The following is an 18,401-nucleotide window of genomic DNA, read 5'->3' on the forward strand; positions in this document are numbered from 1 at the left end:
TCATTTGAGCCCTGGAGTCGGAGGTTTCAGTGAGCTGAGATCGTGTCATTGCACTCCAGCCTGGGTGACAGAGACCTCCTCTCAAAAATTAAAATATGTTGACTCCCAAGTTACAATTCTCATGGGCTATAAACCTATAGGGTTTTCCAATCGGAAGTCCCACAGGGACCTCCAGTTTTACATGTACAAGTACAGAATAACTCATAATTATTCCCCACATATTCATTTTCCCATATAAATAGGTTTCTGCCTGAGGCAGAAATTGGAGACTTAGCCTTGGTTATGTCACCTAGCACCCATCCTAACCCCTTCTCCTGCTCCTCCAAATCATTCATTCAGTTTATTACTTGATCTTCCCACCATTGCTACTACTTTGGGTCTTGCCCTGCCAGGCTTCATCTGACTTACTGCGGTACTCATCCCTGCTGCCCCTCCAGTCCTTGTTAACATTCTAGTCAGAATAATCTTTGTAAAACACAAATTTGATTATGTCACTCCCCTCACTTTAACCTCAAAATAAAAATAAAACCCAACTCCTTAGTGTGGCTCTGTCCATGAATTGGCTCCTTGCTTCCCACCAGTCCATATCCTCTTAAACTACTTGCAGGTTCCTAATTCATTAGATTCTTTCACTGTTTGGCATTTGCACATTTTTCCTATTGGTGTGGATTCCTTTTGCTGACCTAACTGAATTGTGTCTTTTTCAATAAATTCGGGAGACGGGGTGGCTCACACCTCTTATCCCAGCACATTGGGAGGCCGAGGTAGGTAGATCATCTGAGATCAGGAGTTCGAGACCAGCCTGGCTAACGTGGTGAAACCCTGTCTCTACTAATAATACAGATTAGCTGGGTGTGGTGTCACATGCCTGTAATTCCAGCTACTCGGGAGGCAGAGGCAGGAGAATCGCTTGAACCCAGGAGGCGGAAGTTGCCATGAGCCAAGATCACACCATTGCACTCCAGCCTGGGCAACGAGAATGAAACTCTGTCTCTAAAGAAATTAAAAAATTAATTCTAATGCCATCAGTTGTATTTGACTAATCATTCTGGAAGCTACTTTTTTTCCTCCCAAAGATAAAGCTCTTAAAAAGCATGGTTTTAAGTCAGAGTAACCTAAGGATGAATCTTGGCTCATCCATTTACTAGTCTTAAGAACTTAAGTTGGAGAACTTTCTGAACTTCAGATGTTTTATTTAATGTGAAACGGGGAGAAGAGCAAGAGTAGCATAGGGTTATTCTGAAGATTAAATGAATCCCATGTTTGGCACAAAATTATTACCTTCCCTATTTATTTTCCTCTTACTCAGATTTCAACTACAAAGTGCTCAAATTTTGAATTTAATTTTTTAATACTATTTAATCCAAATATCTTTCCCCAGAATTCTTTCTCTTTTTTTCCTTATCTCTATACGTTTGCGGTTTTGGTTTGTCAAGATGTGTAACAGCTGCCTGCTCCTCCCTGCTTTTGATGCATTCTAAGACTATACCTGTGATCTATCTACCAGACCCCTTGCTGTCTGGTTTAATTTACACGTTCCTATTTTTGTTTCTTCCTCTTCCTCCTCTTTCCTCCCACTTCCTTTTTTTTTTTTTAAAGATTTGACAACCTAGAGAAATTTTTCCACACTTGAAGATTTTAAATATCTCTATAGGACATTAGTAATAGTAAATAGTATATTTAGTCTGGATACATTTTGTGGGGTAGGACTTGAGCATAGTCCTGCCCCCTTAGATTCTAAAGGTGTGATTATTTTTAAAATGCTATTTTCATTTAGTCGAAGACCACCTATTTTGTTAGTATCTAAAATTATTTGCATTAGCTGGGCTTGGTGACGTTGACCTGTAATCCCAGTTTTAGTGGGAGGATCACTAGAGCCCAGGAGTTTGAGACCAGACTAGGCAACCTACTGAGTTGGACTTTCTTCAGGAATTTGATCATCCCACATTTATCAGGAAGGAGGCGTGATGTTAAGCTCTGGGATTTTGCATTTCATCACATGGTATGTCCTGTAGTTTTCCTGAGCAGAAGCAAAGCCTCAAAATACATGCACACCTCTTAGGATTATTAAGTGTTAATAAAAATTGTAATTTCAGTGTATTTACAACTTAGTTTGTGTCTAAAATATGAACTAGTGTTTTTTTTCCCCCCCTGGTTAAATTGATCTTTTACTTGGTTTTGTGAATTTTCAAACAAAGAATAAAGAACATGAAATTATATATTCTGTCACTTTCCCCTGAGTTTTTCTAATCTCGTCCCTTCATACTTTTCCCCAAAGGTTCAGCGTCTTCCATTTCTTCCAAGCTCAAATCTTTCACTGGATATTTTGAGGGGTAATGATGAGACTATTGGATTTGAGGATATTCTCAATGGTAAGTGTCATTCAGCACCTTTTTATGGAGGCCTTGTAATTTAAAAGGCAAACAGCTGCAAAGAGAATAGGCAGAATTCTTGTCCTCATGGAACTTATAGCCAATTGGATTCACTTTATTCATTACATTAAGATAAAATTTAATGGTAGTTCTTTAACTGTTTTTAAAAGTGAGGGTTGGCCGGGTGCAGTGGCTCACATGTAATCCCAGCACTTTGGTAGGCTGAGGTGGGCAGATCACCTGAGGTCAGGCATTGAAGACCAGCCTGGCCAACATGGTAAAACCCCGTCTCTACTAAAATATAAAAATTAGCTGGGTGTGGTGCTGGGCACCTGTAATCCCAGCTATTTGGGAGGCTTAGGCAGGAGGATCCCTTGAACCTGGGAGGTGAAGGTTGCAGTGAGCCGAGATCATGTCACTGCACTCTAGCCTGGGTGACAGAGCAAGAATCTGTCTCAAAAAAAAAAAAGTGAAGATTATGAAATTCTAAGAGTATATAGTCATTTTAGTCTAGTAATGGTGGTTATTCATTTCATGTCCTGCGCTTCAAGTGTAATGTGTCAATCTAATATTCCTAGGATGACTTAAACAATGATAATTATTTCAGAATTCACAGTTTAAGGATGTGACTGGTGTTTTTGTTTGTTTAGTTTGATTTTGGGTTTTTTATGGCAAGCATTGTAAACAACTGGAAGATAAATCTTTATTTAAGAAGTAGCCCCCGCAAAAGTAATTTTTGTATTCCTACAGGGGATAAATAGGAAAGAGGAATCTGTCTTTTTTTTTTTTTTTGAGATGGAATCTTGCTCTGTCACCCAGGCCTAGAGTACAGTGGTGCAATCTAGGCTCACTGCAACCTTCGCTTCCCAGGTTCAAGCAATTCTCCTGCCTGAGCCTCCCGAGTAGCTGGGATTACAGGTGCCCACTACCACACACAGCTACTTTTCGTATTTTTAGAAGAGATGGGGTTTCACCATGTTGGCTAGGCTGGTCTCCAACTCCTGACCTCATGATCTGCCTGCCTCGGCTTCCTGAAGTGCTGGGATTACAGGTGTGAGCCACTGTGCCCAGCTGAATCTGTCGTTTTTAATAAAATTCCCTGAATAATTGTATTTATTTTTGAGATAAATGAATTTAAGTGAGAACAATACATGCAGCATCCTCTATTTTTTCTGGTCCTGAGGAAGATAAACAAATACAATCCTGTCCAATGCTGCCTCTGCTCATTATGCCCCAGCAGTGCACGAGAAACAAAAATACCCAACAGGATTAAGTTTTATTAGTTTTGCTTGGCTGCTGATGTCCGGTAAGGAAATGCTGTGGACATAACAGAAGTCTAGTGAGCCTCCTTTGAGAATCTTCCCTGAGGGAACTTTTTGGATGCAGGAAAAGCTGGGATTCTTAAGCTTTTACATTGAACTTAGGCCTTGTTTAAAACTACTAAGGTGATAGTTCAGGTCTTTATGTTTTTAACTTTTAGTTATAAAAGCATTCATTTAAAAATCTGCTTCTGTAATTCCGTGTAAAGAAAGGGAGAGGGGACTTAGGAGCATTGATCTAGTCAGTCACAGTCATATTATGTGTCAGGTTATGGGCCAGTCTCTGAATATACAGCCATGAACAAAACAAGTATCTCTTCTTTCAAATAGGGGGGACAAACATTAAACACATAAACATAAATATACAATTTGGTAATTCTAGGAATAAAAAGGATGTTTTGGGGTTGGGAGGGCATGTACCTCTGGGAAGAGGACATATAAGTTGATTCCTAAAAGAAACATGAAATCATTGACCTATAAGTAGAGGGAAGAATATTTCAGACAGAAGAGGTCAGTATGTTCAGAGTCTGTAACCTGAGAACAGCTGAAGAACTCTGGGCAGTTTGAGATCTTACTCTACTTTCAAGCTCACTTGTTAGCCTGCCGTGAATTCATGGATGCTGGCAGAAGACAAGACACTCCTAAAGAACAGTTTCTTACTCATGACAATAGCATAGCCAGAGTATTAGCATTTCTTTTGGTTCTGTTAGCCCCACTTCCTGTGAGGCAGCTAAGAAGAGGGTGAGGTGATGCACTGTACATTCAGTGTGCATTAGAGGAGGGAACTCCAGGTTCAGGCCACCTCAGCCTTGTAACTGGCAGTAAGCCTGCCTGTCTTGTGCTTTTTCGTCTTCTGAGGCTGAAACAGCTTTGGAAAGATAGCCTAGAACAAAGGCAGTTTAGTGTCTCTGCTCCCAGCTTGCAGAATGGAGAGAACTGTCTCCCAATACACATAGGAGCACTTTAAGAAGGCCTGTGTAGCTGGTGTGTTTGGAGCAAAGTAGAGAGTAGAATACGGTTGGGGTCAAAAAGCTAAGCTAGGAAGAGACGAACCAGGGCCTACAGACCGCAAAAAGAAGTCTGGAATTTCTTCAAAATGCAACAGAAGGCAGATGTAATGTGATGGAATTACATGTTTAAAAAGGTCACTAATTGGCCAGGTGTGATGGCCACATCTATAATCCCAGCACTTTGGGAGGCAGAGGTGGGAGGATCACTTTAGCCTAGGAGTTTAAGACCAGCCTGGGCAAGATGAGACCCTGTCTCTGCAAACATTGTTTCAAAAATTAATTGGGCATAGTGATGTGTGGCTGTAGTCCCAGCTACTCGGGAGGCTGAGGCAGGAGGATCACTTAAGCCCAGGAATTTGAGACTGCAGTGAACAGTGATTATACCAATGCACTCCAGCCTGGGCAGCAGAGACTGTGACTCAAAAAATAAAAAGCCACTTGCTTTCTTGTGGGCATCTCTTAAAATTCATTTCTTGTGTTTCTCTAAGGTAGCTATTAGGACAAATCACCTGTTTAGGTAGGTACACACACACACACACACACACACACACACACACACACACACACTTTTTTTGAGACAGACTCTTGCTCCGTCACCTAGGCTGGAGTGCAGTGGCATGAGCTTGGCTCACTGCAACCTCCGCCTCCAGGATTCAAGCGATTCTTCTCCCTCGGCCTCCCAAGTAGCTGGGATTACAGGTGCCCACCACCACGCCCAGCTAAGTTTGTATTTTAATAGAGACGGGCTTTCATTGTGTTGGCCAGGCTGGTCTCAAACTCCTGATCTCAGGTGATCCGCCCACCTCTGCCTTCCGTAGTGCTGGGATTACAGGTGTGAGCCACCGTGCCTGGCCAAGTAGGTGATTTTTGTCACAAGACCACTGCATTTGGGGTAGTTTTATTCTTGTGGGAACTGTGACTTTATAATATATGGATAACTTACGGCTTCACCTTGGGGACCTGAATTAGCTGTTCTTTTCTGCTTTGAATAGTTTACCCTCGTTTTTCAGATCCCAACCTAAATGTTACTTCAGAGAGTCTTCTGTTGACTATTGTTAGTCTATTCTTGCATTGCTATAAAGAAACACTTGAAGCTGGGTAATTTATAAAGAAAATTTATTTTGGCTTATGGTTCCTCAGACTGTACAGGAGGCATGGTGCTGGTATCTGCTTCTGGTGAGGGCCTCAGGGAGCTTACAATCCTGGTGGAAGATGAAGGGGGAGCCAGTCAGAGGCAGCAAGAGAGTGAGGAGGGAGCTGCCACACAGTTTTAACCAACCAGAACTTGTGTGAACTCAGAGCAAGAACTCGCTTATCCAGGGGGGTGGTGCTAAACCATTCACGAGGTATTCAACCCCATAATCCAGTTACCTCCCTGCAGGACCCACCTTCAACACCGGGAATCACATTTCAACATGAGATTTGGAAGGGACACACATCCAAACCATATCAACCACCTAATCTAAAGTAGTCCCCACTCTGTCACCCTACCTTATATCAATTATATTCATAACACTTATTTGATATTTTTCTTATTATTTGTCCAACTTAAATATACATGTCATGAGAGCTGGAGATTTTTTCTTGTTAACTGTTGTGTTCCCAGTACCTGACAGGGTGCTTGAGCATAGTGTTTAAAGGTCTTGTTGACCACGTTCTCACCACCTTTGACTCAAAACAGTGTTAAGTCCATAATGAGAGAGTAGCTTGTTAATCTAAATACTGTGTAAAGACTGACAGTATTGGAGATGACATTTTTGCCTGCCGGCTTATCAGCGAAGTACTTAGGGAAGTTAATTCTGTACATTTTACAAGATTAGGAAAGACGTATACGGACACTAGTAAAATCAAATAGACTTTTTCTTAATGCTGGAAGGGAGGGGACTTTCATGTACTCTAATCCCCTAACTGGAAGATGAGTAAATGGAAGCTCACAGAGGCTCAGTCCTCACTCAGAGTCTCATGGCAAGCTTGTGGTACAACAGATGCAAGACCCACAGTCTGCCACCAATGCCTTGATTATATGATATGCTGTCTTTTGGTGCAAGTGATAATATTTATTTATTATTTTTTGGATACAGAGTTTTGCTTATCACCCAGGCTGGAGTGCAGTGGCATGATTTCGGCTCACTGCAACCTCTGCCTCCCAGGTTAAAGCAATTCTTCTTCGGTGGCCTCCTGAGTAGCTGGGATTACAGGCATGTGCCACCATGCCCAGCTGTGATTTTTTTTAATAAATGCATTTTATTGAAAGAAAAAAGCTTTAAAAAGCAGGATGTGGAAGAAACTTTAGTTACGTAAATAAGTATATTCTCCCATCCAAGTACTAATCAGGCCTGACCCTGTTGAGCTTCCGAGATCAGACCAGATCGGTGCATTCAGGGTGGTATGACCATAGACGTAAATGAGTATATTCTTTGTGAAAAAATTTGAAATATTACCATTGAAACTCAAGATTTTCTGTAATGACCGGCAGTCCCACTTTTCTCCTCATTCCCTAGTTACCTGCTGTTTAGTTTAGTCTGTCCTTCTAGACTTTGTTCTATGTGTCTTTCTACAAATACTAACATACGTAGTCAAAAAATATTTGGCATTGCCTTTTCTTTTGAATGCCTTTTATATATACAGCAATGTATTAATCTTCAATCTCTTAGGAGGTCCAGTGAGGAAATATCCACGTTGGTTTTACTGAACTGTTCCTCTTGGTAGCCATCATTCTGTGCAGGGTTATTCATTCCTACAAAGTGATTTTACAGTTTAGTTCATTAGGTTTTTATTCTGTTTCTCGTCCTATGTTGATGAGTAGAGGACAAAGAAAAAGGCTCTGCCTTTAGGAAGCTTACTGTTGATGTTAACTTTAAAAGTTCTTTTAGGTGTATAATCACAGTTAAAATAAGGCTTTTATCTGACTCATCTGTAAACACAAACGTGACGATTTTTAAAAGTTTCTTTCTTTAGAATTCTGACTTATGTTTGTTTTATACAACAGGTCAGAATATGATATAGATAAGATGTTTTTGTGAATTAAGAGATTGTTTCCAGTCATGTGGGAAGCCACTAGAAAACTTAAGAATTTTGAAAAAAGGAAACTTTTTCAATCTGTTTTTTCTTTTAAATCCACTATTTTGAGATATTATTGACATACAATAGAGTATACATATTTTTAAGTGTACAGTCCTATGAGTTTTAATAAATATACAGCTGGGTCCCCTAAATAAAGGAGTAGAATGCTTTCATCACCTCAAAAAGTTCCCTTGGTCCCTTTGCAGTCAGTCACCTGCCCCAGCCCCAGGCAATCGCTGGTTTGTTTTCTATAACTTTAGGTTAGCTTTAACTGTTCTGGATTTTCATGTAGGCGGAGTCATTGAATTTATCTCTTTTTTGAGACTCTTTAAAGTGTTTGATTTTGTTTGCTTTCAGATCCATCACAGAGCGAAGTCATGGGAGAGCCACACTTGATGGTGGAATATAAACTGGGTTTACTATAATAGTGTGCTGTTCACGGAAGCTGACGGCTGCATCTTATTTAGAGTCATCTTTTTATTGTAATTTGATGTACACGACATTAAAAGTACTGACATCTGTGAAGTTCTGCTCAAGTAGTATCAGTGATTATTTAAAATTTTGGGAGTCTTTGGTTTACAGCCATGTGACAATTAAAAGCACTAAAGGGAGATCATGTTACAGCTCTTAATTTGTATTAAAACAATACTCTGTGTCTTCAAAAGAAATTGTTGCTTATGTATATTATAAAACGATCTATGGTTGTCAATTCAACCTGTTTTCTGTAAACTTTTGAATAAGCATTATAAGCATTTGAGTCTATAAACTTTATAGTAGCATCTTTCAGAAGAAACATTTTTAATTGATTTCAGTGGCAACGCTTCAAATTGAGTACTCTATGAGATATATCAGTATCGTCCATTAACACTCATAGGAATAATATTTACCGTATCAGTGCTATCTTAGGATTATAGCTGTTCTTTGATTCTTTCACGTTGAAAAGTAGAAGTTCCAAGGTTTTGATTTTGGTCTGGTCTTTAAGTGAAAAAGCAACCAGTAAATGTAAGTTAAACTTTTACTTCATAGACTTAATATGTAATTAATATATTACCAGGCAACACTGTTAAAGAAAAGTAAAACGCATTTTTTCTTGTTCTTAATTTGTATATTATAAGATGCCATGAAGTATTCTTTATGAACTTGGTGTATAAAAATTTTATATTTTTAGAACATTAGTGAATGGGTCCTCTTTTACAAATAAAAGTATGTTTTGATTATTTAGGAACATCTTTGATTAGATTAATTACTGATTTGAAATATTTGGCAATGTCTAGAGACATTTTTGGAGTCACAGCTTTGGGGGTGGGCTGCTACTGGCATCTAGTGGGTAGAAGCCAAGAATACAGCTAAAGATCCTACAATGCATGGAACGTCGGCATCAATTTATGGTCATGTAACTAGTTGCAGACACCAAAGGGAAATGAATTTGAAACTCACAATTTGTATTTGTACAGTAGCATTCTATGTCTTTAAAAAACTAATGAACATTCTAAAACTATCTACATACACAATTGGCACCAAGAATCATTTGGTTTAAAATGTCAGTAGTTGCTAAAGTTGACAAATTAAAAAATTTTCTTTTGAGACTAGGTCTCACTGTCTCCCAGGCTGGAGCACAGCAGTGAGATCATGGTTCACTGCAGCTGAGACCTCCCAGGCTCAAGCAATTTTTCCACTCCAGCCTCCCAAGTAGCTGGAAGTACAGGTGTGCACCTCCATGCCTGGCTAATTTTTTTATTTTTTACTAGAGACAAAGTCTTGCTATATATTGCCCAGGCTGGTCTTGAACTCCTGGCTTCAAGCGATCCTGCTTCAGCCTCCCCAAAGTGCTGGGACTACATGAGCCACTGCGCCTGGCCAGTTACACATTTTTAAAATAGATCTCTTGCTCTTGACTGTTGATATTAAGTTTAGAATCGTCTTTGCCAACACAATGTTCTCCAGTCCACTTTACACTTAAATATAAGAAAATGTAGAAATAAGATTTACTAATTGATTGCTTCTAGATATATTCTCTTTAATTAAGGAAGTTGGAGATTTCTGTACCTTAAACCTAGGCATAATAGATACCCTTCCTGGCCAATAGAGGGTACTATGAAATAAATGAATGTAGTTCAAGATGGAAAATCTGATGTTTTAGTATGGAACTTGGTAATCATGAGTAAAACTTTCTGGTGGTCGTTTTGCCTCCTCTCTCCTCTTTTAAGCTTCTTTGTGTTTATAGCAGTGGCCCTCAGCCCTGGATGCTTATAGGAGTCAGCTGGGAATCTTTTGAAGAAACTGTAGTGTCAGGATCTTAATCATAAATTCCGATAGGACTAGTCTGAGGTGGATCCCAGGAAGTGTATATTTTTAAAGCTGTCCATGGTCGAGAACCTTTTATATGCTTTATTTCCTTTCTTTGCTTGCTTTGCCTTTGTGTTGGTGATACTCTTCAGCATGGGAATTGTCAATTGCATTCCCAGGTTGTGACCTGTGCTTCTGACCAACTGGTTGTAAATTGGTGTTCCCACTGTCCCTCTCCTTGGGTTCCATAATTTGCTCAGGCAGCTCATAAAACTCAGGGGAATACTTTACTTACATTTACCCATTTATTATAAAAGATAGTGCAAGGGCCACAGATGAACAGCCAGATGGAAGTGATGCATAGGGCAAAGTAAGGGGGAAGGGGCTAGAAGCTTCCATGCCCTCTCCTAGCACACAACCCTTCCGACACCTTCACGTGTTCACCAACCTGAGAGTTCAGGGGTTTTGATGGAAGCCACATCTTGTAAGTATGATCACTTATGAACTTACTCATCAATCCCTCTCCCCTTCCTACAGGATAAGGGTGGGTGAGTGAGGCTGCAGATTCCAAGTTTCTAGTCATGATATCACAGTCCTCGGTAAAAATTTATTAATAGTAAAATGATAATAAAAGCATACCTGATGGGGCTGCAACCTAATTTTATATGAACCCTTTTAATATATATGAGAACAAGGGAGTTGGTGGGTATTACCATCTGGCAGGGTTGGGGATTTGGTGTATCATTGAACACTTTGGCACACCACAGGATGGCTCTTTCATTAAACACAACTTTTCACTCTACGAAATGCAAATAACTTACTACTTTTTCATAATTTTGCCCTTTGGGTGTTACCCCTTTTTCTGGGGGACAGGGAATACAGCGTAGTGCTTTTCTACATTTTCTTAATCCTCTGTTTATTTTTTTGAGATGAGGTCTTGCTATGTTTCCCAGGTTGGAGTGCAGTGGGTATCTAGAGCTTACCAAAGCCTTGAACTCCTGGGCTCAACTGATCCTCTTGCCTTACCTTCCTGAGTAGCTGGGACTATAGGCATACGTTACCAGGCCCCCAGCTTGTTATTTCTTCAAATGCAGACATTCAAGAATGAGAAAAACGATCTGAACAAGTACTTTTGAAAGATGGAACAATTATGTGAAATACAATCTTCCACTGGGTTCTACAATTGGATAAATGTGTTTATTCAAACACATGAAATATAAGTTAAAATCAATTCATCTCTTCAAAAGTGTGGCCAAAGTCAAATTTAACCAAATTTTCACTTGTTATTCCAATAAAAATAAAAAATGCTGTGACACATCATTGGGCTTACGTACCTCATGACTTCAAAATTGAAATTCAAATTCTTTCATATACAAGAAATACTTCATTAAGAACCTATACTTAATGTGTCATAGATCCTTAAATATTTCTAACGAATGAGAATATACCAGTAGGTTTTTTGTTTGTTTGTTTTGTTTTGTTTTGAGATGGAGTCTCTGTCACCAGGCTGTAGTGCAGTGGTGCGATCTCTGCTCCTCACTGTAATCTCTGCCTCCCGGGTTCAAGTGATTCCCCTGCCTCAGCCTCCCAAGAAGCTGTGATCACCGGCTCACGCCACCATGCCTGGCTAATTTTTGTATTTTAGTAGAGACGGTTTCACCATGTTGGTCAGGCTGGTCTTGAACTCCTGACCTCGTGATCTGCCCACCTTGGCCTTACAAAGTGCTGGGATTACAGGCGTGAGCTGCCGCATCAGTGGAGGATCACATAGAATTCTGCTTTGATTTTGGCCACACTTTGGAGAGATGAATTGATTTTAACTGAAGACTTTCACCACTTTTTAAATGTTTTCTGTTTTGTATAAAATTTCAAACTTAGAGAAAATCTGGAAGAACAATACCAAGAGCAGCCATATAACCTTCATGTTCCTAACGAAATGTCTTATTTCCTCATTAGTAAATTCAGGAGAAACACTGTTGGCAAGACATCCACAGTGATGGTGACGTGCGCTTCTTACCACGGCTCATCGGGACTCACACAGTGTCAGGGTGTTCCACTTGCTGTGATGCCAAGTTTGATCACCTGGTTAATGTGTGGTGGCTCTCGGAGATCTTTACTGTAAAGTACAGTTTTCTATTTGTAATCAGTAAGTAGTCTGTGAAGTGATAATTTGAGACCCTGTGTATATCCTGTTCCCCAAGAACTTTTCACTGAGTTTTTAGCATCCATGGAAAATCTTCACTGAATCATTTATAACATGGTTGTGGTGGACAAAGAGGATACAAAATTGTGACATTCTTTTTCTACTTGTTTTGGCTGACAAGTTGTAAAGCAGAGATTCCTCACATTTCTCTTCTTCTCCTCAAGTATCCTATGTACTCATGGGTTCTTATTTAATGCTTTAGAGTCTGTTTCTACACAGTACCCTTTTGATGGCCTAAACCTAACTATTTTATTGAACAGAACTTCAATTTGAAAATGACTGATGTCGAAATGTTAAATGTAATTTTAGCATTTTTTATTACTGTTATTTCAGAGTACTGAATATAATTCGAGATATTTTGTCATCATCATAGACATTATGGCCAAAGAAATACCATGTTGGCCATAAGGGGAATAACTGCTGACCTTACACTGCTCGAGCAAGCCAAGAGTGAGATCGGGGTGGTTCTTGCTCCATTCTGTGCAGTAGCTTTGAAGTAGGCACTGGGGCATGAAAATTTAAGAGAAGATGGAGGAAACTGATAAGGCAGAAGAGGTGGTATACATTTGTTCTTAAACTTTTTTCTATGGAAAATTTTAAATATCCAGAAGTAGATAGAAAAGTACAACATAATCCCAAGTCCTCACCATCTGTCTTCAATAATAATCTTGTTTCATCTGTATTTTCTACCCATTATTCCACTCAATATTGCCTTAAAAGAAACTCTAGATATCTCTGTGTGTAAATATTTCAGTGTATAACACTAGCATAACCATAAAGCTATTATATCTAAATTAACAGTAATTCCTGACAAATACCCTCTGTTTGAATTTCTAATGGTCCGATAAGTGTCATATATAAATCGTGCCAGTTATCTAACTATATGGGCTCCACCTCCATCTCATTTTTCTTTTTCTTGCTAGTCATTGAAAAAACCAAGTTAGCTGCTCTATAGTTTCCCACAGTCTAGATTTTACTGTCTGCCTGTTTGTGATATAGTTTAGCACGTTGCTATCTTTCCTTAGTATTGCCTATTAACTGCTAGTTGAATCTACAAGCTTGATAAGGTTCAGGTCATTATTTTTGAAATAGTCACTTCATAGGTGGCGTGTTCTTCCATAAAAAGACACCTAAGGCCTAACCGTCTCCCATTTTGCGATAGTGGTGGCCATTGATACACAATACATAGATTCGTTTATTTATTCGGCTTGCAAACTGATGATTCTACCCGTCATTTTTTCTTTATTTTTTTTAGCCAAAATACTGTCTTAAAGCGAACCTTCCTATTACCTACTATTTGGTTATCCAGGGGTAGAGTTAATATAGGAAAGGCAGGGGGAATAAACTTTATTGTTATTTCTAGCAATTTAAAAAATAACAAAAATTATAATTATGCAATAATACTTATATAATAAAAATTATATTATGCTATGGTAATTAAATTATGTTATGGTAATAACACATGGGTTATCCTGTAACAGTAACCAATTTGTTTGTTTGGTGTCAGTATCATGAAGGTGCATATTGTTTAATCAATGATTTTGTTTTGTATGCTTGTTTTTCACCAAGATATAAAAGGCACAAACCAAATTATTGTTTTAGGGACTGGCTTAAGACACTCTCTTGCCTTAATACAACAAAAACTGCATACCTCCAGGGTTGAGTTTTGGGGAAAAGATAGCCAAGGTCAGCAACCAGATTCCATTACCTTCTCCTTTGTAGAACTCATTTGGCTTCTTCTGGCTATCTGGCATTCACTCTTACTTCCCAACAGCAAGATTAACACCTAATCCTTTGGAGAATTCACCTTTCTTCCTTGTGTGTGGTTGTGGGGGGAGAGTGCATGCCCCTTCTCGAATTCTAAGAGGACATGGTGTCTTCCCTCTCTGCTTCAGGGGCCTCTAGAGGACAGGCATGGGACCAAGGCCAGCCCGTTAAACTTCTCTCCTGGTATTGGGACCCCTGAGCAAGGGCATGGGGAGGACAGTGAGGTGCTGCGTCACCAGGAACAGCTGCGTGCCCTCATGCTGTGTCATGTAGCTGCTGCTGCTTCTCTGTGGATGCAGTTTTGCTTCCTGGTTGCTTTCTTAGCCTGCTTCTCAGCTTTCTGCTGAATCCATGAGCCTCTGTTATCATTCCGGTCAATCCCCTTGTGCTTAAGATAAAAGTACATTTTGTTGCTTGCAATCAGAGTCTCTGAATGAGTAATTGACATCAGACAGTTTGTGTGATAGGGCAGCAGCCCCCAACATTTTTGGCACCAGGGATCAGGTTCATAGAAGACAATTTTTCCATTGACCTGGGGGTGAGGGGAGTGGGTTTGTGATGAAACTGTTCCTCCTCAGATCATCAGACATTAGATCCTCATAAGGAGCGTGCAACCTAGACCCCTCGCATGTGCATTCACAGTAGGGTTCACACTCCTTTGAGAATCTCATGCTGCCATTGGCCTAACTGGAGGCAGAGTTCAAGCATAATGCTTACCCGCTACTCACCTCCTGCCATGCCACCCAGTTCCTAACAGGCCACAGACCAGTAGCAGTCTGCGGCCCGGGGGTTGGGGACCCCTGTTACAGGGAACAAGTCCCCAGAGAAATGTGGGAATTGGAAACTAGTTACCTGACTGAGGGGTTAGGTAGTGAATCTAGGTAGGAAATCTAGCTGCCTCTGGCAGGCAGTTGTAAAATAGCTGTTCCGTCTGGTCACATAAAATCGCAGACCCATTTTATAGCAAGGTTCTGAACAATCAGAACAGCAAAAAGTCAGGATTCTGGAATGGCTGCTTCTGACATGCGGAAGTTTAAAGCAAGTGAATGGCAAGCTCAAACCCCCATACCAACCTCTAGCAGCCTAAACCATCTCATTTCTTGCAGGTATAATACTCAGCAAAAATCAAGATCGCAGTCTCCAGAATAAGCACAGCTGTTGAAGCCACTTCCCCACCAGATCTATTGTGTGAAAACTGGAGCATTCGTTAGGACCAGTCCTAACCTGAGAATGGAATTAGGTGGGAATATGACTGAGGAAGCAGGTTCTTCACCTCAGGGAAGTCGGTTTACCAGAGAAAACCCATTCCCTTCTTGCTAAATCCCTCTGTTTCCAAACCCATAGCTAGTGGTAAGAGTCCAGCATACCCCCGGAGGCCAAATCCAAAGAAAGCTAACATGATAGAATCTGTGGAGCCTCCTGCTGCCTTGCCTCTCCCTGCTCCCAGTACCTACTCCAATTTCTGAGCAAAGTTGAGGCTGAGCCTGGGCACTGTCACAACTCGGCCAGGTGTGCATGCTCAGAGTGGCGCTGACATGACATCCCCGTGCCACCTAGCCTCCCTCAAGACTTTGGGTGCCAACGAACATGGGAGGGAAGCCAAGGTGGTGTTGAAGGTGACTTGGCATGGGCCTGAAGGTGGCCCTCTGCATGAACAGCTTGGGCACCATGGATGAGATGATTTATGGCAGCAGGAGGCAGGCAGGCTCCTGGGCAGAAAAGGGCGTGTCCCCGGTGAAGCCCCACCTTCAAGGGATCCCACCTTCAAAGGATGGAGTCTGCAGCCTGGGTGGAGTAAGAACTTAATGGTGCTTTAGGTGCTCCCCATGAGCCAATCAGCACACACTTCCTCCCTTCTGAAACCCAGAAAAGCCCTGGGTTCAGCCAGACTTGCAGAGATGTAGGGACAACCTGCCTGCAGATGGTAGCTACTCACTCGGGTCTCCTCTCCACTGAGAGCTGCACTCATCCAGACAAACTGCCTGCAAAAAGGAACTAGCCACTTCAGGTCTCCTGAGACCTGTACTGTCACTCAACAAAGCACATCTTTGCCTTGCTCGCCTGCCAGTTGTCCATGTACCTCATTCTTTCTGGACATGGGACAACAACTTGGGACCTGCCAAATGGTGGAACAGAAAGATCTGTTAACACAAACAGGGCTGAAACATACCCCTAACCCACTTGCCCTGTTGTGAGAAGGAGAGAGAAGAGCTGTGGCCCTTTGGGGAGCCCAGGCCTTAGAGGTCCCCAGGCCAGGGCTATGACACACTCTCGGGGACTATGTGGTTCCTGGCATCTCTGAGCGTCCAGATGCCACCACATTTCTTAGTTCCTGCAGTGAAAGCCACTTGTGATACACCTGGTCCAGCCACAGCCTTACAGAGCCAGTGCCTGTGTGGATGCCTGGACCTATCTGCCCCACTAGAGCAGCCAGTGTGCCTGCCTGTGCACAGTGGCCAGACCCCATGCTTGCTCACTCATGCACCCCTCACCACTGTGCCTGGCTCACCCTTGAAGGAGTGGGATCCAGGCTGGTAGCACAAGGCAAGCACATCCCACCAGGCCGAGTGGGCAGAATGAGCCTGTGGGCACAAACAAAACTCAGGCAAAGGCGCTGCAACCACAAAGGCTTCCAGCTGGAAACGCGACACCCTAAGTATCCTCTGACAGTAACTTTATGGTAACTGGTAACTTTATGCTTCCAGATTTGTTCTTTTTGCTTCATATTGTTTTGGCTATGTGGGCTCTTTCGGTTCTGTATGAATTTTAGGATTGCTTTTTTCTAGTTCTGTGAAAAGTGATGATAGTATTTCAATGAGAATTGCATTTAATCTGTAGACTGCTTTGGGCAGTATGGTCATTTTCACAATATTGATTCTTCCCTTCCATGAGCATGGGTCGTGTTTCCATTTGTTTGTGTCATTTGTGATTTCTTTCAGCAGTGTTTTGTGGTTTTCCTTGTAGATTATACTTGGTTAAGTATAGTCCTAGTTTTTTTTTGTTTTTTTTTTTTTGTTTGTTTGTTTTTTGCAGCTTTTATAAAAGGGACTGAGTTCTTGATTTGATCCTCAACGTGGTCATTGTTGGTGAATAGCAGTGCTACGGATTTGTGTGTGTTGATTTTGTAACCTGAGACTTTACTGAGTTCGTTTACCAGATGTAGGAGCCTTTTGAATGAGTCTTTAGGGTTTTCTAGGTACACAGTCATATCATCAGTGAATAGTGACAGTTTGACTTCCTCTTTTCCGATTTGGATGCCCTTTATTTCTTTCTCTTGCCTGATTGCTCTGGCTAGAACTTCTAGAACTATGTTGAGGAGAAATGGTGAAAGTGGTCATCCTTGTCTTGTTTCAGTTCTCAGGGAGAATGTTTTCAATTTTTCCCCATTCAAAATGATGTTGGCTAATTGGCTATGGGATTGTAATATATGACTTTTATTACTTAGAGATAAGTCCCTTCTATGCCCATTTTGTTAAGGGTTTTTAATCCTAAAGGGATGCTGGATTTTATCAAATGTTTTTTCTTCATCTATTGAGATATCATACGATTTTTATTTTTAATTCTGTTTATATGATGTATCACATTTATTGACTTGTGTATGTTAAACCATCCTTACATCCCTGGGATGAAACTCACTTGATCATGGTGTATTATCTTTTTGCTGTGCTGTTGGGTTCAGTTAGCTAGTATTTTGTTGAGGATTTATCTTGGAGAATGTTTCATGTGCTTATGAGAAGAATGTATATTCTATAGTTGTTGAGAAGAATGTTCTGGAAATATCTGTTAAGTTCATTTGTTCTAGGGTATAGTTTAAATCCATTCTTTGTTGACTTTGTCTTGATGATCTGTCCAGCACTTTCAGCCGAGTATTGAAGTCCCCCACTGTTACTATGTTACTATCTATCTCATTTTTTAGGTCTAGTAGCAATTGTTTGATAAATCTGGGATTTCCAGTGTTAGGTGCATATAAATCTAGGATTGTAATATCTTCTTGTTGGACTGACCCTTCTATCACTATATATAATGCCCTTATTTGTCCTTTTTTACTGTTTCTTTAAGTCTGTTTTGTCTGATATGAGTAGCTACTCCTGCTCACTTTTGGTTTCCATTTGTGTGGAATATCTTTTTTCACACCTTTATCTTAAGTTTGTGAGTCCTTATGTGTTAGGTGGGGCTGTTGAAGACAGCAGATATTTGTTTTGTTTTGTTTTTGTTTAATCCATTCTGCCATTCAATATCTTTTAAGTGGAACATTTAGGCCATTATATTCAACATTAATACTGAGATGTGAGATACTATTCTATTTATCATATTAGTTGTTACCAAGATACTTTGTTTTTTTCACTTTGTTGCTGCTTTATAGACCCTGTGAGTTTTATGT

General features: G+C 40.6%; 1 protein-coding gene across 1 annotated transcript in view; it reads left to right on the forward strand.

Moving 5' to 3' along the window:
* The window catches only part of POMP (proteasome maturation protein), a 20,999-nt gene extending 11,055 nt beyond the window's left edge, over positions 1 to 9,944 (forward strand). The window contains exons 5-6 of the mRNA XM_002748918.7: positions 2,279 to 2,372; positions 8,122 to 9,944. Coding sequence (XP_002748964.1) covers positions 2,279 to 2,372; positions 8,122 to 8,189 — 162 coding nt within the window. The 3' untranslated portion in view covers positions 8,190 to 9,944. The remainder of the gene's footprint in view (positions 1 to 2,278; positions 2,373 to 8,121) is intronic.
* Positions 9,945 to 18,401: the final 8,457 nt, after the last annotated feature.

Source organism: Callithrix jacchus, chromosome 5 (genome assembly GCF_049354715.1).
Source record: "Callithrix jacchus isolate 240 chromosome 5, calJac240_pri, whole genome shotgun sequence".
In the NCBI taxonomy this organism is placed as follows: domain Eukaryota; kingdom Metazoa; phylum Chordata; class Mammalia; order Primates; family Cebidae; genus Callithrix; species Callithrix jacchus.